Source organism: Leptodactylus fuscus, chromosome 2, assembly GCF_031893055.1.
Source record: "Leptodactylus fuscus isolate aLepFus1 chromosome 2, aLepFus1.hap2, whole genome shotgun sequence".
In the NCBI taxonomy this organism is placed as follows: domain Eukaryota; kingdom Metazoa; phylum Chordata; class Amphibia; order Anura; family Leptodactylidae; genus Leptodactylus; species Leptodactylus fuscus.
Genome location: NC_134266.1, coordinates 61,632,469 through 61,654,197, shown reverse-complemented (window position 1 = coordinate 61,654,197; position 21,729 = coordinate 61,632,469). Strand labels below are relative to the sequence as shown.

Genomic DNA, 21,729 nt, shown 5'->3' with positions numbered 1-21,729 from the left:
GGGTCATGCTGGGATCAGCTACAATCTAGAGGGGAATATGGCCATAAGTGTTAATAAAGCATTTATGCAAACCATTAATGTGATGGGACCCATGGGATGAGCTGACATATCATACCCTTCAGAGACAGAAATGCTCTTTGTAGCTAATTGATGTAGGTCCTAATGCTGAGACCCCCTCACAGATGTGTCCCTCCTTATCTGTTCACATAGCTGGATAGCTATATACCTAGAATACACTTGGCTCAAGAATACCAACTTCTCATGACCATACCGTTTTTTAGATATTGTATCACAAAATAATATAAATTTGGAATTGGAGTCCTTAACACAATGTGATCTAAGTTAGAAGTGGTCAGATATGTCCGATAACTTAGGGTATTTTCTATATTTTATACAGTAATATTACTATAGATCCCCTTCTAATAAATGATTATTTTATCAGTGACTTACCTTAGTTTAGTACACAACATATAAGTCCTTCAGATAACACACTATAGGTAACATATCTATAAGTTTACACGTAGCATACGGAAATAAATTCAGCTCTGCTACATCTATACAGGACAATGCTATCCATTCTATATCACATAGCAATACGTTTAATTGAATATCTTATTAGAAATGGTTGCATAATCTAACACAAATGATGAAATATTAACTCACCATAACCGTCTGTACATTGTCTGGTTGGAAATCTACAAAGTTTAGGTTATCCCAGAGCAGAAAGTATAATAGTGTCAGATCCTCGGCAGGGTAAGTTCGAACAACTCAACCAATTAAGTGAAGCAGGATGGGAAAGTCGGGCTCGGAGCTTATCGCTTCAGCTGCTCGCTGCACGCGTTTCCATGCTGTAATGTCTACTCATTTTCTCCTATTTCAATTCCCCTAACAGGAATTTTCGCAGGTTGTCATGGGAACTAATGAAAACTGATTTATGAGGAAAAGAAAGAAAAAGTGCATTGAATCTCTGCACCACCTGCATGACTTTATTAATAACAGTATGGCAGCCCCTGGATATCTGGGTATTGCTGAGCTCATAGCTTGTGTCTGGCCCTAATTGAATAGAAACGTATACTGTATGTACATATCAAATCCGGATATACTGGATATGTCACTGATCCATAAGGACTGTACACGAAATATTGTCCCCACAAGTGCAGCTAAATACTCAATGTACCCAGGTATCCACAAAACTATTACAAGAGAAAGATTCTGGGTGAAATTCTAGACTTAGTAGTTCTGATGGCTATTACTTAAAAAAAACCTGTATTCCCTTTCTACGTAATGCATTTCCCATCTTTAGATATCTTCATAAAACATTATATTGCTCTGTCCCTGTTATACCTACTAGAAATACAGTATATCAATAGTTTAAGAATTACTATGACACCCCCTCCAACTAATTCCACCTAGTGGTCAATTATTCATAAATTTCCAGGAGGAATAACAGAGGAACTCACTACAGTAAGGCATACCTCCCAACTTTTGAAGAACTGAAAGAGGGACAAAATAAGGATGCGTAGCGCGCCGCGGAAAATTCATCCCCGCCCACTTTTGTGTTGACTCCGCCCACCCGTTAATTTTTCATGTGCCCGCACACAGTATAATCCTCCTACAGTCACCCATAAATTATATGTCCCCCCTCTATCTCTCCCCCAGTTTCATATACACCTTTCATCTGCCCCCAGTTTCATGTCCCCCTTCCATCTCTGCCCCCAGGTTCATGTCCCCTCCATCTCTTCCCCCAGATTCATGTCCCCACATCTCTGCCCCCAGTGTCATGCCGTCCCCTCCTTCATCTGCCCCCAGTTTCACGTTCCACCTCCACATTAAACTTACCTTCTCCTCCGCTCCCTCGCCGCTCTCTGCGCGCCTCTCTCGCTGACACATATGCGGCTGAAGCGAGGAGCTGACCTGTGTCAGCTCCTCGCTTCGCTGCTGCCGCCGGTCTCGCTGACACATATGCGGCTGAAGCGAGGAGCTGACCTGTGTCAGCCGCATATGTGCCAGCGAGACCGGCGGCAGCGGCAAAGTGAGGAGCTGACACAGGTCAGCTCCTCACTTCAGCCGCATATGTGTCAAGGAGAGAGGCGCGCAGCGGCGAAGCGAGGAGCTATGGTAAGGCAACCAAGTATCGTATGATGTTTTATACTTTATAATTTATACCGGAATGCCAATAGATATTTTGTAATTTTATGTTCCGCATTCTGCGCCAGACTCATTTCTTTATACCATATAAAGAAATGTTTCTGACACGGAATGCAGAACATATGAAACACAGTTACTTACCTCTCCTGGCTCTGGAAGGCTTCAGGCCTACTTGGTGACTTCCCAGATGTCACATGGGCCGAGGCTTGCATCCTTATGCGTTGTGACGCAAGCCCCCGGTCATGCGTCGTCCCATACATCATTACAGATGGAAGACATCTGTGGGGAGTGCGTCGGAGCCAGGGAGAGGTAACAGTGGTTTTTTATGTTTGTATCCTCCCCTGGGTCCCCGATTATTATACTCTGGGGTCTGAAAAATCACCCAGCCCTACTGTCAGACAATACATGACCCCACATTCTACATACATTGTGGCTCTCCTATATGGTCAAATATAATGTATTGTATCTTATGTTTTATTTGACAAAAAGTGGCTATGTGGAAACTGGCAAGGTTTTGTGGCCACTGTTTATATCTCTGTTTCATACAATATATAAAGTAATATACACAGTAATATATATGTCAGTGGCAGCCATCATGTCTTTATGCAGCGAGAAGGAGAGAAAAAAAATATCACTGACATCTAAAATCACAAATTGTAAAAACACAAAAATGTCTAATAATACAAAGGATATTTTAAAAAAAATATTTTAAAACATGTTTTATCATATAAAAATAGCCATTCACAAAAAAAAAAAAAAAAGACTAAATCCAGACAACCGTTTTGGCAAAGATCAAAGATATGGCTCTACAACAGTAACATCCTCTTACTCAGGGGCGTAACTACCGTGGTAGTAGTGGAAGCGGCTGCCACAGGGCCCGGTACATTAGGCGGCCCGGTGACAGCTGCTACTGCTGCGTTTTTTTTTTTGTCTTTTTTTTTAAATAAGCCGTTACCGCTGGAGTTACTCCAGCCGGTAACGGGCCCTATTTACTTACCAATCCTGGCTGGGCCGGGAATGGTAAGTGACACTGCGGGCCCCACAAAGACTATCATTATACTCGGGGGTCTTTGCAGTGGGGCATAATACTGTGTGCAGGGGCCACTATGGGGTACAATACTGTGTGCAGGGGCCACTAAGGGACATAATACTGTGTGCAGGGGACACTAAGGGGCATAATACTGTGTGCAGGGGCCACTGAGGGACATAATACTGTGTGCAGGGGCCACTAAGGGACATAATACTGTGTGCAGGAGCCACTATGGGGGATAATACTGTGTGCAGGGGCCACTAAGGAACATAATAGTGTGTGCAGGGGCCACTAAGGGACATAATACTGTGTGCAGGGGTCACTATGGGGTACAATACTGTGTGCAGGCGCCACTGAGGGACATAATACTGTGTGCAGGAATGCGGAGAGGGGGTCGGTCGAGGTCTTCGGTGTTGGTCAGAGGGGGGGAGGCCTCATGTCAAAAGTTCGCCACGGGGCCCCGCCATTCCTAGTTACGCCACTGCTCTTACCTTTTAACAATCCAAATACTGATACTGAACACGTAAGGGGTGGGGCTTATTTAGAAGTGGGCAGAGCAAAGTCCTCTCACTGATTTTCAGTATGAAGCATTTTTGCAATTCTAATTATTCAACAGTACTGCAATATCTGAGGTCATAATGTAATATGTGCTACAATAATGTGGAATATTAAAATGGCTTCTCTACACAAATAATAAGATGTAACCCGTTGATATAACATCTTTGGTCTCTTTTATGCACTATTTCCCTATAGGACGACACTCTCACTATTCTATAAATATTGGGGATTATCACAGCGTGTTCTATGGACTTCTTTTCAGTTGGCATGAGCTATATTTGCCTAAATGAAAGATATACAGGTTTACTAGATCGCACTTCCTGTCTTCCTAGAAGATAAAAATAACATTGATGTTGTGCTGCTGTTCATGTACATATCTTCATTAAGAGGTGTTGTAGGAGTTGTGAACTATAGACTATATTGCTGGCTCTAATTTAGAAACATCACATTATTTCCAGCATCCTTAATGAGGTCGTGCAGAGGAAAGTGATGTCATCATTCTCTGTTCTCTTCATGTATATTACATGAAATGAGCCACGTTCAGTGAAGTATATAGATCTGACCACGTACAAAGGCAATGAACGTGTACTCACCTTTAAGGGGAGTTCACACAAAGGAATCCATCTCAAATTCTGCCCGAATCTGACTCAAATTCTGCCTGTCTCAAAATCTGCTTCTGATTCATTTCAATGGGAGGCAGTAGTTGATTTTGTCTGCTAAATTATTTTTCCACTAGCTGAATAAATCAGTATCCTGCTCGCTCTTCAGGTGAATTACACCTGAGAACACCATTACAATGAATTGCAGGCAACAAATACACCTTTTCAATTGGCACAGAATTTGACACAGAATTGGAATTGGTCAAAATCTACTTGTGGAATTTGGCTCTGCCCAATAAAGGCAAAATACAGTGGATCTCTTCTACAAATTCCATTTCAAATTCAGCGTCAAAATCTGCTTCAAATTTAACATGAAAATCTGCATCAATTTTTTATCTAGCAGTAAAAAACTTCAGAAATTTCCTGCTTGATAAATTTTGCATCACGAGGTTCGTTTCCACAAATATTCATGAGGTTTAGACTTCAGGACCGTTTGAGGGCAAACTTGTACTAGTACTATTAATATACTCATGGTTCTCTTCAGGCACATGAGTTAGGCCTCATTCACATCTGCGTCGGTAATCCGTTCGGGGAGTCTACCGAACGCATTAGCAAGCAGTGTGCAGTGAAAGCACACGGATCTCATAGACTATGATGGGGTCCATGTGCTTTCCGCATGGTCTCCGCACTGAATATGTGGAAAGAAAAGTAATTCACAATCTATTTTTCTGCAATCTATTTTTATGACTCATGTGGAGACCGTGCGGAAAGTTCACGGACCACATTGTAGTCTATGGGCTCCGTGTGGTTTCACTACACACCTCTTGCCAATGAGTTCAGTAGTCCGTTTGGGGGGGAAGCCCATGCAGACTTCCCTGAACGGATTACCGACACAGATGTGAATGAGGCCTAAAATAAGGGGAGGACCAGGGCGATGAGTAAAAATGGCAAATAGTGATTTTCATTTTGTTCATCTCTGCTGGACATCCTTATGGCATCCAGCGATCCCTGGCTTCCTATTCAGGCCTCTTCCAGCCTCAGAAGACAAAGACCAGGACATCGAGGCACCTTGATACATCTTTGTTGCCGATCAACTAGCAAAAAGAATATACTGTATGTGCTGTGAAATATTTTAGCTTTTTCCTCTCTAGGGAGCGATATTTTATAGCTATTACAAGAGAGAACATTGACGCTACTTTATTTCTTGTACATAAAGATATTTACAAAGTGCTTTCAAAGGTTCTTATTCTATTATATGAAAACGTAGCCCTAAGTGGTGCTGTGGCTGTGGTGTAAATTCTCGACAATTGCTTTGTGCACATTTCTGCTGTGAAGTAAGCCAAAAATAGGTGGTATTAGGCTAAGTTCACAGCGCCGGAGTCCATCTGGCTCAGCGTCCATCTAAAATCGCAGATAAAAACGTCCTGCAAACACAATTTTTTTTCATCTGACAATGTAGGCTCAAAACAACGGATTATTGATGGTAGTCCGGATCAGCTGCTATCAGTCATCAGTAAAGATGGGTGAATTGTTTCGTACAAGGTGCGACCTGAATATTCTAAATAGTTTTTACTCTGCCTCCTTCATAAATGGCTGACTACCATGGTCAGAGAGAAGTAGTAAAGATCCTCCATTTAAAATGAAAAAAAACCAGTGACTTACTTATAATTCCTATGAATGTAAGTATCTAACAAATGATAGATCTAAATATACAATACACTGTCTACCGTGGTTCCCCCCAAAAAAGACAGTGTCAAATTCTCGTCCTAAATATAGGACCTGTCTTACTTACGGGGGAGGGGGGGAGGTGTCTTATGGAGCGGGGGACAATCGGCTCCATAAGACATGCAGGAGGTTAGGCAAGGGGAGGGGGAGGTAGGCTACTTACCTTCCCCATCTTCATAGCAGCGCTGGTGCTGCTGTTGATCGCGAAGTGGTGGGTGGGGCTTACTGAGGCTGCCGGCAGTTGCCAGGGAGCCTCACTTTGTGGGCATTGCTGCCTCTGCTGTGATAGTGGCTGCTGTGGGATGCGCTGGGAGAGCCAACTCCCCGCAGCATATGCACAGCGGGCATCTCCCAGCTCATCCTACAGCAGGGACAGTGAATACAACCTATGGTATCACAGCAGAGGCAGCAGCCGGCTTTCCTGTGCACACAGAACATCGCGCACAGTGTTCAGCAGGCTGCAATGGTTTTTGGGGGATGCCTTATTTGGGGGGAGAGGGGGTGCCTTATATTAGGCAATTAAACCGAAACCTCCCCCATGCCTTATTTTTGGGGATGACCTATTTTCGGGGAAACACGGTACCAATAAGTATTTGGACCCCTGTGGTAGAATAGGAAAACAACATTTCTTCAGATTGAATAGTTGGTAGACCCCAGCAGATGCTTCCTTACGGATGGTATTGAGCGACACAATACTCCCGGATGTCTGGTGAAACTCCTGGTGTATGTGAGCCATCGGTTGGGTGCGGTTTCTCTGGCCAGCACTCGTCAGTCTCTATCTCCCAGTTTCGGGGATCTGCTGACTCGGGGCACATTCTGATAATCACCTTTCACCTTCCACTTCGTAATCACATAGGCCACTGTCGATTTTGCGTAATTCAGGTCACTTGCTATGTCCCTTAAGGATCGACCATTTCTGTGGTATCCCACAATTACCCCTTTTTTTCGAAATCATACAACTCTGCACTTCATGGCATCTTGCATGCAACTAATGCCAATGCTGTTCCCTATTTAACAGCGGAAGGCGTGACGTACATCACGACCGCAGATATCTTCATTTGCATGGGTGTCTAAATACTTATTGGTAGGCAGTGTATTATAAATTGTAAGTTTATTTTGAAGCAGGAGTTGGTAACTTTCTTCTAACTCGCCCTCCTCCTATAATAGGTCCTGACCACGACTCCATAGCTGTGATAAGTAATGTCTACAGAACAAGAGTGAAAACTGCTCCAGAATTATTCTACGCTTAGACATTTTAGGCCCAGTGCAGACTTTGTAGGAGTTTTCTCTTTAAACACTGCCTGCTTATGTTGTTACTACAGTTCATGTATACTAGCACAACACATTTAATGAAGTTAATTAAGACGCCAGATAATGAGAGCTCGAGCTGGCGTTGCTTATTCCCTTTTGGAAATCAGAGGATTTCTTAAACACGTTAATGATATTATACATGGCATGTAAATTGAAAACAGATTTATTTTAATGCATTACTTTCAGGAATTATAAAATACATTATGAGCGGAGACATACATCCAATTTTCCATTCTGGGTGGATACGCTGCTTAAGCTGATAAGGTATATTACAAATGTTAATGAAGTCAACACAGAACTTTTTATGTAGCTTTTAAGGATGAATTTATATGTGGCAGATTTGTTGCAGAAATTTTTGAGACTGAAACTCTGTTCCTTACATATTGAGTTCTTCAAGCCTCATTCTGATCAAAGGGACTGTTACTCGCCATGATAAGGATTTCAGATAGCCAAATCTCTCATGTCTGCTCTTTAATTCTTGTTAAGACAGGCCTCATTCACATCTGCGTTAGCAATCCGTTCGAGGGAGTCCACATGGGGAACCCCCAAACGGAATACCAAACGCATATGGCAAGCAGTGTAGAGTGAAAGCACACGGATCCCCATAGATTATAATGGGGTCCATGTGCTTGCCGCAAGATCTCCGCAGGAAACATGTCCACAATCTACTTTTCTGTCCGCATGTTCCGTGTGGAGATCATGCGGCAAGCTCACAGACCCCATTATAGTCTATGGGGATCCGTGTGCTTTTACTGCACAGCGCTTGCAAATGCGTTCGGTAGTCCATTCGGAAGGGGTCCCCATGCGGACTCCCCGAACAGATTACCAAATGCAGATGTTAGGGGTTATTCCCAGAAAATTCCTTTAATAACTCCAGTCTTTCAAGTGTTTTATTTAAAATACACTGCACATATAACACACAAATTACTATATTCCTAATAAGACCTGCTAGACCTTGAGGAGTCTTTAAAAGAGCAGGAAGGCCAGCATTGTGTGATCTATAGGAAAGTCTTGGGTCAGACCTCCAGGGGTGAACCTTCCTTTTTCGCCGCCCAAGGTGAAGGGGGCGTGGTGGAGCAAAGGGGCGTGGCTTAGCGGCATTTGCAGGCAGAGAGCAGACAGGGAGAGGACCTGCTCTCTGCCTGAGCGTGAGGGGAGGCCGCTGGAGCAGCGCTGCTCCAGCAGCCTCCCCAATCCACCGCTCGGTGCTAAGCCAGTCCAGGACAGCTTATTCTGGTCTGGTTTAGGTAAGCAAAAATGCCGCCCTCCCTGGGGCCCTGGCATAGTGCCGCCTGAAGCGGTCGCTTCAGGTCGCCTCATGGGAGGTGTGGCGCTGCAGACCTCACATACCATTGTTTATACCCTTCACCTTACAGATATCTTCTTTTGTTACACTTAAATACAGCCTAACAAGCCCTTTGGCATACAATTAAAACTGAAGTATTTAGCAATATGGGGAAAAAAATGAAAACATCAAGCCAGAAACATTTCCGCTCACCTGTTGCTGTATTCTCTACATAGAACTAAGTGTTTTTCCATTGCTAAATAACCCCATTCTTGGCCATTACTTCTAGAAATACTGTAAGAGCTCTCTCCGAACCATCCAGTAGAGTCATTAAAATCAGCAGCTGGCACATTACATAAAGATCTACGTTAGAAAAGCAATGGATGAGCCTTCCTTAACAAGGACATAGCTTTTAATTCCCATGCATCATAAATCAGATGCACATTATATGACATTGTGCTTCAGATTTCAAGTATGAACAGCAATTACTAAAGGCTGCGAGGACTCCATGTAATACACGCGAAGAGATGATTGCATGTTGGAGCACACCTTCATGGGGTGGAAGGAGGACCCATTGAAAATTAGAGACATACTATATACCGAAGAGACGTTCTTTATGAATACGGAGATGACAGCTTCTGTAATGAAAGACTATGTGATGAGCTCTACCTATCAGGCCTCTTGTGTCTGCTCGGCTCTAATGACTGCTTTATATTGGTCCATAATGGAGAGACACATGCTGTGTGATATCAAACTGGAGACAGCTGCAAGAAGACAGCCAGATATTACATTGACCTGAGAATTGAGAAAGTGTACAAGTGTAAGTGGTAATTATACACATGGCACATTGTACAATATTCGGGTCACCAGCTCATATTCACAGTCCTTGTGGGGTCATCATTCAGTGCCTACTCAAGATGTCTGGGGCAGCCTGCACTTGATTCTTATAAAAAATGGCGGTGTAAGACAGATGCAACATTCTTTTTATCAGGGCCATTTAGCATTTTCCATTTTGATTTATTGCTAAATCAGTGGAAAAAATGGACAAAAATAGGACGTGTCCTATATTTTGATGGTCCACTAAAATAGACCATCAAAACAAGACATGTGAATAGCCCCACTGACACCAACATGTTTTATAAACATAGCCGTCTCTCATTGTCATGTATATGAGCCTTAGAATCTCATTGTCTTCTACCACTACATTGTCCAGGTCTCATAATAGTCTAGTGCTCAGTTTGCAGTGTTACAGGTGTCAATATGTGGTATATACATCACACTGTTCTATGTGATTGGTTGCCATATTAGTATCTCCTTACCTTTTATTGGATGATTTTTCAGTCCATTCAAAAACTGTAATTTCTCATTGTCTCATTTTCATCAACAGTCAAATTTTTGCAACTTTTTAAAATTTGGCTTATTTTTGTTAAAGTTCCTTTGTATTAACCCATTTATATTAACATATTGACTATTTGCATTTACCATAGATTAACATATTCTCACTGTCAGTATTAACATATAGTATATCAGCAACACAAGACTATACAACATGGATTAAGGCATCGGAGGTTCTTTGTGCAGTCATAAAGGCGTATTCATTATTATAGGTGTATATAACAGCAGTTACACCAGGCGGTATTTACTTAGTCTGTCCCAATATTGTGTGGTCATTTGGGGATATGCCACACACTGAATAATGCCTGCTTGCACTTTACTTTGCCCTTTGGATTAATTTGATATTTCCATAGCACCCGGGATACACGGAAGACTATAATCCCAAATCATAAATATGTCATATGGACCTTCAAACATAAGGATTTCTCTAATGCTATTATAAAAGACAAATGGAATAAATGTAGAGGCCTCTTCCCCAGTGTCCTAACATTATAATGCCATTTATTATATTTTTCGGAAAACATAATCCAGTGAATTATTCTGTACTATATTATGTTAGCTTTCTCCTGTGCTCCTGCAGTCACTATATAAAGGGGCCCCACTCACCTTCTTGACATGTCTGTTTTAGAAAATACCTCCTTTCCCTATAAAAAGCATCTTTTCTTAGAATTCAGCTTTGTATGGTTCTATTGTTATCCCTATTGACATAGCCAGAGTATAGGAACACATTCTATGGATAAGGGGGATGATAATAACCGGCTGGACATTTATTCATGCAATCTCAGGAGGAATAACAGTGGGGTGTAGTTTTACAAAAAGGTGATCCAGAATTGGTAATAAAACAGACATGTCAAGAGAGGTCACAAGTTCTACTGCATTTAAAGCTGTGCCAATCCTCTGATTCGGGGCAATTGGAATACTTTGTGTACCTCTCACTATTCTCAAGTAATGCACTTCTTCTTCACTTTCAGAACAATCATATTCTTTACGGTCATGTGGGAGGAGCATAAAGACAGGAACCGCCCACCTGACTACAGAGCACATAAGAGTGCTGAGTCTAAGGATCCATTCACACGGAGTGGAAAAAGGAACCCACTGAAGTCAATGGGAGACTTTTTTTCCATGTGGATTCTGACGCGGATTCAGCGTCAAAATCAGCACCAAAAAACTCTGTGTGAATGGACCCTACCAGAAATGATTGCTTGGGAATGGTGAGGGCTAAAGAGAAGATTACAACTGTGCCAAAATCAGTGGAGCAGTAGCTATTGAAGATTGCAATGACTTGGTGTTGAAAGGTCCTCTTGGGTCCATTCATACAGAGTTTTTTGGCGAGAATTTTGGTGAGGAAAAAATCAGGAATTAGGAAATGTTTTTTCCTCCAGCACAGTGTTTAGACCTTGAACAAAGCGCTAGCAGTTTTTCCACGTGGTTTTTGCCAATCCCACATGGATTTTCCACCTCCCATTGACTGCTTTGGTTTTTGCAGGCGGAATCTGCTTGAAGGGAGCTATTTTTCCGCTAGTGGAAAAAAAAGCTAGTGGAACCCATAGAACTCTATGGGGAGGCGTTTTTTCTATGTGTATTCCAAAAAACTCTTTGTGAATGGACCCTAAGGGTATACAACTGTCTTTGTGTGCTGTGTTAAGGAGGCTACTGCTCTCCAGAAAGTAATTTAACCCCTTTTTTCTGCTTATCATGGTGGTACTAAAGTGTGAACAAGACTATAATGATATTGAGCACCTAGAAAACAGATAAATATATATATATACGGTGTAAGTTTATTTTGCATGTTCATGAAGCAACCTGCCCAAGAAAAGGAGCCAGAATCAATCAAATTAACAAAACCGCTTAAACAGAAAAAATGACTTACTTGACTTTCAGGCTGGCCAGCATCGCTTTATCAATCCTGCAAGAATGAAATCGATAAAGCAATTAATTATTCAGCGTTAGCTCACTGTACACAAAGCTTTAACAAGTACACATTGACTTAGGGATTATATGGAGTTGTCACCGCTAAAATCTCTAGCTGATTGATCACCCTTTAAAGCAAAGCAACTTCATCAGCGCAAGCACAATGAGAGGTGGGAAAGGATATACAGCTCCATGACATCTGAGTAGTGATCACTGCACTAGCTGGCTAGAAAGGGGTAATTGTGGCCAACCTGCGCCAAACATATCCAGGGGCACAGAATGTCCTCATGGACTGGTATTTATGTCTAGAGTAAACATGTCCACGCTAGAAATGTTTTTTAAAAAACCCTGCTTACTGAGATATGAATCCAGGGCTCATTGGACTCATCTTTGGTGCTCCTGGCATGTGGCTCATGTGCAGTGAAGCTGAGGAGTCCTGCACATTTGCAGGGAGCACTTATTTCTTGGTAAGTATTAGGGTTTGTTTGTTTGTTTGTTTGTTTGTTTTTAAAAAGCTATGTAGGGACAAGCTTACTATATAAATATTTGAGACAATAAACATATCCATACATACATGCTGTTCTGAATTCCCTTCACAGGTTCCCTTTAAGAAAATTCTGCTTGTCTTAAAGGGGTTGTCTCATCTCAAGGATCCTATCTATACTGGTAGTTTATATAAACTGAAGACTTTTCCTAAATATATTTATTTAGAAATGCTGCTTTGCTTGCTTGCTTGCTTGCTAAGTGAACTTATTCCTCCCCTTGCTTACATTGCATTGTTATAACCACGGACCTATAGGACAAGTGACCTCACTCACTGCTCTGCCAGCAGGACAATCAATCAGCTAATTGTACTTTGCTGATAAAGCCCAGTCTTTTATCTCTCTATGTAAACACACAGATACCACTGAGTCCATTCTGTACAAGCATCTGCATATTATCTGACCTGCAGAAGTGTTGTGATACTTCATATTGTCCTATTCAGCAAGATTGGAGGTGGGGTGAAATGCAGGAAATGAGAAGAAGAGACAACAGGAAAACTGCTGAAACTGTGAGATGAGAAAACCCCTTTAATTTTTGAGAGATGCTTGCAATCTTTGCAATGTTTCTTTTCCAAACCCATCTGCAGAGGCTTCCCATGTACTGTAACATGATAAATCTAACCTACCAGTAATACCCTGGAAGGTCTCTGCCTACTTGATATGCAAGGTATTTTAAGGCTGTTATAAGGCTTGTCTCCTAATTTATTTCATGATATGTCTATCAAAAAAGCTGAGGAAGATTTATTCCAGAAGGAGCATTACAACAAGACTGCCTGTGCTGAATACAAGAGCACTTTGTGGAGAATGTTGTCAAGGGACTCAGGAAGAGAGGAGATATGAATCTTAAGAACACTAAGAAGTCTGCTGTAAAAAAAAATTGTTTTTCACAATTTCTCTTTTTTAAATTTATCCTATTGACTGTAACATTTCATATAGATCTCTACAATACAGATAATAAAATACTGTTAAGGGGGTTTCATCTGGACAATCCTTCAGAAAACAGTGCCCCCTATACCAGCTATGAAGTACTTGGCCCAGCCAATTTGGCAGACACAGATTTCCACTGTTCTTCACTAATCCTAAGGATTGTAAACGGCCCAGTAGACAAATGCACATTATATACTGTACATGCAATAATTTGTTCTTATTTCAGATAGAATCTTAGGTGAACAGTGCACTTGCAGGCTGATTTGCATATTCATAAAAATAATTTCCCTGCATTGGTTCATTAGTCTGAGTTTCTGCTCCCATTGAAGGCAGCTGCAAATGCACTATTATTGGTTTGGTCAGCATTTCGGACATTTCCTTTAAACATTTCATCTAGACAAGCAAGGATATCCTCTTCAACCCCTTCATTGCTTGTATTATAACGACATTATAGATGTCATCAGCCTTTCTCACAAACAGATGTTACTTAGAAGAGGCAGAATAATAAAAGGAGTAATAAAATACTTAGAGGACCTTTTACCACCTTCAAGAACTCCAAGTCTTTACATAACTTAATAGGCACAGCTCTCCTGATACTGACCCAGATGGAATTTTTTCTCTAGACTTCACCATTCCAGAGCAATAAATGCTGTAGGTTTTGTGCTTCATATTCTATTTGGCCTCTGTACTGTCAGGAGGGCGGTGTCAGACAGGAGCAGACAAGGGGTGTTATTTTGACAGTAAATAGAATATGAAACTCCAAAATTACCAGCATTGATTGCTCAAGAATGATGGGGGCTAGAGCAAAAATGTTCCAGAATCAGTAGAACAGAGCCTATTAATTGTGGTAAACAGTATGATTTGTTGGAGATGGTGAGAGGTCCTCTCTAAGAGGGTGTCCAACATTCGCACCCTGCACAGATCGTCTGTTACTACAGCCTTCAGGTGTTGGAAACTGAAACAGTGGACATGGAGCACATGCAGACACTGGGATCCCATACACATCAGTTGTTTCAGCAACCTCCAGGCACTGGGAGATGCTGCATTGGATGGAGAGTACATTAAGTATTCAAGTAATAGGAGTGGGACTGCAATTCTCCAGAACCACCACTGTATAGTGGACAGGGCTGCAGCTCTGTTCCTATTACATGAATAGGAGCAGCTTGCAACCACATCCCATTCATTACAGCACCTCCTGGTGCCTAAAGACTGCTGAAAAAGCTGATCTGTGTGGGATCCAGTTGTCAGATCCCTATAGATCACATACTGATGACCTATCCTTTGGCAAGGCCATCACTATGAAAATCCCTTTAAAATGGCAATCTTAATCATTATGCCACAAGAAAGGGAATAAGTGTTTGATCACTTGAGGTAGGATCTCCAGGACCCCCAATGATCAGTATATCAAGGGGATCTGCAACTTCCCTTGTTACCTATGAATGGAGAAGTGGTGCACATGAATGCACACATCCATTCACAAGGACCTCTTATCCTTATGATCACTGGGGTTCCAGTAGTTGAACTCTGTGGATAGGGAATAAGTGTCTATAATGAGCCAACCCCTTTAAGTCATAAAGACCCTAGATGATTGTGTATATACGCCATGTTGTTACTTTTATAAAATTTATATATAAGCTGTTACACTGCACATAACTAGTGGGTGAAGGTTATATCTGACATCTCATAGAGTTTACTATAAACACTAATCTGTGTATTGTTAACAAGTCTCACATCAATATATCTGTCATTACATTTACAAGATAAAAAGACACATCTGCCATCAAATTACTACCGCAACCAGACATAGCCTATATGTGTGATAGTAGGAGTACATCAAACAGGAAATTCTTCTAGCACATGGGGAAAAGATCAATCTTGCTGAGCTTTATTGAACATAATACTCCACGGAACAGTGAGTGGGATAAAAGACCTACACATTTTGGACAAAACTATTGTCTTTTATTATGGCAGAGTGCAGTTATGTGTGTTGTTGTGGTGTCGGGGGCAACACCCCTGGGAGCACATGCTGTCGGTACCAAATTAATAACAAACTGGTTGCCCGTACGGGGAGATAACAAAGCCACACATACTCAGATGTATATTTAAATGTTCTGACATTTATTACATGTTACTTAGTTTTTATAGAGGAATGATGGCTGTATGCTAATTTAGGCATAACAAAGTACATCACATATAAATATGAATTATCATTGGTCAAAGTACAAAATGGGCATTTACAAATGATAAATACATGCATAAGCAATACATGAGTTAACACATGGTTGTCCGTGTCATCCATTTTATTTCTAATCATGCTAGCACAGTGTTCTAAGATGGACGGTCTGTCCTTGATCCTTAGAACTAGTTTAGACTATTCTCATATCTAATGGACATTCTGTGTCTTGTTACGGAGACACTAAGTAATAGTTCTGAGAAACTCAGAAACATTCCAACCTTTTTCCTAAATATGATGGTACAGAAACCATGGAATGTAATTCCTTGGTGCAAATAAAAACATATAATAATAATAATAATAATAATAATAATAATAATAATAATAATAATAATAATAATATGAAAAATAATATACACAATAAGTATCATAGACCACTCATGATAATGGAGACAAACTATAGATGGATGACATATGATGGATACAATGTTAAACATTAAATAATAATGAATCATGAATACCAAGACATTTCCCACTGACATGGGCCAAATGGTACGGGTTGCGAGATCAGCAATATCCCACCAGTGGACATTGGGACTATGCTTATCTATGGCAGAACCTATCAGACTGTACACTTAGCATTCACTCCAGGGAGAATGTTAGCAGTGAGCAGTAACTACCTAGCAAAATTTAACAAACAATGGTCATTGTGGATTAAATATAAATGTTGCACTTAATAGGGCATTTGTCAACTTTTCGAGGACGTACACAGACACCCATGTACTGTATTCTTTACTATATAATCTATATGTATATGGACATTGTCATTGCTTTTCCTATTATTATCACTTTGTTCTTTGTTATTCATTGTTGTTTGTTCAGTCTCATGAGATTCATTCCAATTGACATCTTCTGGAATATGTTTGTATTTGTCTATTTGATTAAATTTAAGGAAAATTTTAAATAAAAAAATTATAAATTATAATAATTAACCATTACATAAATAAGATATTTTTTGAACTACAAGATGCACTTGTTTAGCAAGAACAACCTTATGGGTTTGTTATAATATTCCTTTCATTTAGCACAAATGTAGCCTAGATGCAAAAGTAGAAGTTGCACCTGGGCCCTTGTGACAGAGAGTCCCTCCGCCTCCTATAGGTTCAACTGTATATAAATAACACATGATAGATGGGGTTACAGACTTTGGATTGGTTCCCAGGGCTTCACGTTACTAAATTATTTGCATTAGAGGTGCACTATACAGTGTACGAGTTATAATATAGTGTTTATTATAGTGCTAAGCTGCATTCATAGGGGAAAAATGACAGTCTTGTTGTGCGACACGCTCCTATCAACTCAGCTCAGTAGGGGGACAATTTATTTGCACTGTACAATGTCTGGTTTGGACTAAGGCCCTACGCAGCAAGCCGCAGCCAAAAAAACGCTACAAAAAAAGACCACAACAGAAACGCACAGCGTCTTTTCCACAGTAAATCCGCACAGTTTTTCTCTGTGGACTTTCTGTCCCCATTATACATTTATGGAAAACGCCAGCTTTTCTGTAGATATAACTGACACGTTGCTTTTCCGCTGATTTTTTTTTCTGCAATGTGTGGATAGGAATAGCCAGAATTCCATCCACTTGGGAGATACTGTAAAAAAAACAGTGTACTGCCACAGCATTTCCACAGGGGTCAAAATGCAGCATTTTAGCAACATGGGGCCCCGGCTGCAATTCCAAAAATGCAATGGTTTTGGAATTCCGAGCATTTAAAATGTAATTTTTTACTGCCACGTGGCTCCCTGGTCATAAATATGACACCTTCTGCAATAGTCATCACCAGAGCAATAGCAGAGCAACCATTCGGATCTCCATATTTCTACTAAATCAAACATAAAGCAACATTGTTGACCTGCAATGATCCAGTAGAATGACAAGGTGGTCCAGGTTTTTGATGGTTACTATAGACATTATATACCGCCATATTACAACTATGTGAAACTGCCCTCAGTTTTTTTTTGTGTACATAAAATGTACAAAAAATACATTGATATTATTATTGTTAAATGTCTAACAATACATTATTAGATATAAAATGTTAAATTGTAGTCGGTGGTGGAAATATGCTTTAAAAAAATAAATGAAATATTCCTCAGCGCCCGCCCTTCAAAGCACAAATCGTCCTAGAGAGGCTGTATTCTAGAAGATAGCAATCCCCACATCAGAATGCTGTCAGCAATAGGGTCACATGTAAATTTGTGAGGCCACAGAGCACATGGTCACTGCTGTACACTTGATAGCGGTATGTTTCTCATTGCACTCAGTGACCTCAGGCTTGTTTGTGACTGCTCGGCCGTGGAAACTCAATTCATGAGCTCCCTGCAAACAGTTCCTTTCCTGATATTACTTCTGGCACTCGCAGTACAATCATCAACATACAATTTTTTGTTCTTGAAGTGCTTCAGCACCAGGCACATAAAGTGAGTTTCTACGACCTAATGTCTTGGCAATGAGCTGCTGTTACTTGTTTCTACTTCACAATGACAGTGAAGGCTCTGGTTAAGGGTCTGATCACACTGGCAGATTTTCAGCAAGTCAGTTCTTATTCAGATCCAGTGGCATAACTACCAGGGTAGCGGCAGCCACAGGGCCAGGGACCGGGACATTAGGGGTCCGGCATTTGTTTTCTTTTCTTAATAGGCAGTTACCAGTTGGAGTGACTCCAGCCGGTAACAGGCCCTATTTACTTACCAATCCTGGCAGTGGCCGGGATCGGTAAGTGATGCCACGGGCCCCACAAACATCATTATTATACTCAGAGGCCTTTTCAGACCCCGAGTATAATGATTGGAGGTCCAGGGGAGTTAAGGTAACATAAAAAACCGTGTTACTTACCTCTCCGGGCAGGTTCGGGTCTACTTCTGTGACTTTCCCTGACGTCAAATGACCGGGGCCTGCGTCCCAGGTCATGTGACATCCCAGACTTCATTGAATATGGCCGGCATCACCGAGGACTGCAGCGGAGCCGGGTATAGGTAAGTAACATTGTTCTTTTATGTTGGTACCCCCCTTCGGTCTCCGATTATTATACTCTGGGGACTGAAAAGATCCCAGAGTATAATAATTGTTCATGGGTGTCCACAGTGGGACGTAATACTGTGTGCAGGAGCCACTATGGGACATAATACTATGGGACATAATACTGTGTGCAGGGATCACCATGGGGCATAATACTGTGTACTGGGGCCATATGGGGCATAATACTGTGTACAGGGGCCACTATGGAGCATAATAGTGTGTGCAGGGGCCACTATGGGGTATAATAGTGTGTGCAGGGGCCACTATGGGGTATAATAGAGAGCGCAGGAATGTGGGGGGATTTGGTCGGGATCTTCAGTGTGCGTTGCTCGGCGCCATGTCAAAAGTTCGCCACGGGGCCCTACCGTTCCTAGTTACGCCACTGTTCAAATCCATTTACATGGAGCAATGACTAAAGCTGTATGTGACCAAACTATCAGTCTGGCACATACAGTTTCATCACTGTCAGCAGCACAAGTCAATATGTCATCCTTAGGATGGGACATCAATATGAGATTGCTGAGTGTCCAACACTTGGCAGCTCCACAGATCATCTGCTTATTTATTTTATTTAACTTATTTGTATAGTGCCATCATATTCCGCTACGTTCCCTATCAGTATGTGTCTGGAGTGTGGATAGAAACAGGAATACCAAGAGAAAACGCACACAAACACAAAGAGTACATACAAACTCCTTGCAGATGTTGTGCTTGTCAGGATTCCAACCCAGAAGTGCAGCACTGAAAGGCTGCAATGCTAACCACTGAGGCAAACCTGTGATATCATGAATCACATGACCTATTAGTAGAGATGAACGAGTAGTTATTCGATCGAATATTACGGTATTCGAAATACTCGTACTCGATCGAGTACCACTCGCTATTCGAATGGAAAAGTTTGATGCAGAACCAGCATTGATTGGCCGAATGCTATACAGTCGGCCAATCAACGCTGGTTCTTCTCCTACCTTTAGAAGTCTTCTCCATGCAGCTTCCCCGCGGTGTCTTCCAGCTCTGAATTCACTCTGCCAGGCATCGGGCCTGGGCAGAGCCGACGGTGCATGCCCGCACTACATTTTCTTGTAGTGCAGGCATGCGCAGTTGGCTCTGCCCAGGCCCGATGCCTGGCAGAGTGAATTCAGAGCCGGAAGATGCCGCAGGGATGCTGCACGGAGAAGACTTCTCGGAGGATCCAGCCCAACCCTCACTCGTGGACTTGGTAAGTGTAATTCGATCAAATGTTGCCTACTCCTGAAACGAGCATTTTCCCCCCATAGACTATAATAGGATTCGATATTCGATTCAAGTAGTCGAATATTGAGCGGCTACTCGAAACGTATATCGAACATTTTACTGTTCGCTCGTCTCTACCTATTAGCAGTTCAGTCCTATCCAAATAAATGGGACTGAGCTGCAATACCAAGCACAGCCACTACAAATTGTATGGTGCTATGCTTGATGGCAGTGAACTCTGCAACTCTAGCCCAAATGGTGCAGCCTCTTCAATTTGCAGAACTGTGGGGGTGACAGGGTGACTGCTGATCTAATATTGATGTTCTACTTTATGGATAGACCATTAATCTCAATGTAAAAGATATGATCAGTTGATAAACGAGTGCTTACTCATTGTCTACCAATGGCAGGCATATGTAGACACAACAATGGATGGAAACAGACACTCCTGTTTGTGTACCTAATCCTTAGTCTGTGTGAAAATGCCCTAATCCACTGATAGATAGATATGAAATAGATAGATATTAGATAGATAGATAGATATGAAATAGATAGATATTAGATAGATAGATAGATATGAGATAGATAGATATGAGATAGATAGATAGATAGATAGATAGATATGAAATAGATAGATATTAGATAGATAGATAGATAGATAGATAGATAGATAGATATGAGATAGATAGATATGAGATAGATAGACAGACAGACATACAGACAGACAGACAGACAGACAGACAGACAGACAGACAGACAGACAGACAGATAGATAGATAGATAGATAGATAGATAGATAGATAGACAGATATGAGAGAGAGAGAGAGATAGATAGATAGATATGAAATAGATAAAGAAATAGATAGATAGGAGATAGATAGATAGATAGATAGATAGATAGATAGATAGATAGATAGGAGATAGATAGATAGATAGATAGATAGATAGATAGATAGATAGACAGAAAGATAATACCTAGAGTTATGTTCAGCATAGACTACATTATGGTTGTATCCAGCAGCAGGTACAGTAGATAGTTATTACCATGGTTCTGGTGTCATAGACAGGTCTTTTATTATCACAGCTCTTGTACGCTCATTAATTATCATTGATTGTAGACTAATGACTTTTCCTCTATAAAAGAACAGGAGGTAGCTGTTCTATTCAGTGACACCTGCTCTGAGGTTTAGGAGAGAAACCTCACTGAAGACCATTTCCCTGGATATGGTGACTCATAGCCGAATCACTTTTCGAATGTTCAACCCGCAAATTATGTTCATAGCATGGTAATGTTCTTCTACGTACAGAGCAGAGGATGGGATGTATAAAAATATATATTATATAGTATGTATGAAGAGTGCCATGTGCAACACATCATTGGGCCATCTATATTTCATGACATGAGAAGGGCCTATCTGAGGGGTCCTACCTGACCACCCACTTGCCTACTAAGTAACACACAACACAACAATCTTTATTGGAAAGGTGAATGGTCACGGTTTTATTGTTGAACTGTTTATTGTGTAAAACCTGTAAAACACACATTAGCAGAATACCAAATACCATACAAACTCCTGAAGCAGAGTCTTTGACAATGACTCCTAAACTCTTAAATACAATCACTTACCAAAGACCAAATGTTACCCTTCAAAATCACAAACTGCTAACCTTGCTAAGCTAACGTGGCATAACCAGGGGTAATCATAACCATGTTTACAGAACTTGCTTCCCAGGGTCCCAACAACACGCTCATTATATGGCTTCCCAGTGAGCTGCTGAGATGCCGGAACAATCACAGGCACAGCGCGAG

The 21,729-nt window shown here is 41.3% G+C and overlaps 1 protein-coding gene across 1 annotated transcript in view; it reads right to left on the bottom strand.

Moving 5' to 3' along the window:
- RAP1GAP2 (RAP1 GTPase activating protein 2) overlaps positions 1–21,729 on the bottom strand; it is a 551,082-nt gene that overhangs the window by 398,275 nt on the left and 131,078 nt on the right. Inside the window, exon 2 of the mRNA XM_075263831.1 lies at positions 11,922–11,957. Coding sequence (XP_075119932.1) covers positions 11,922–11,944 — 23 coding nt within the window. The 5' untranslated portion in view covers positions 11,945–11,957. The remainder of the gene's footprint in view (positions 1–11,921; positions 11,958–21,729) is intronic.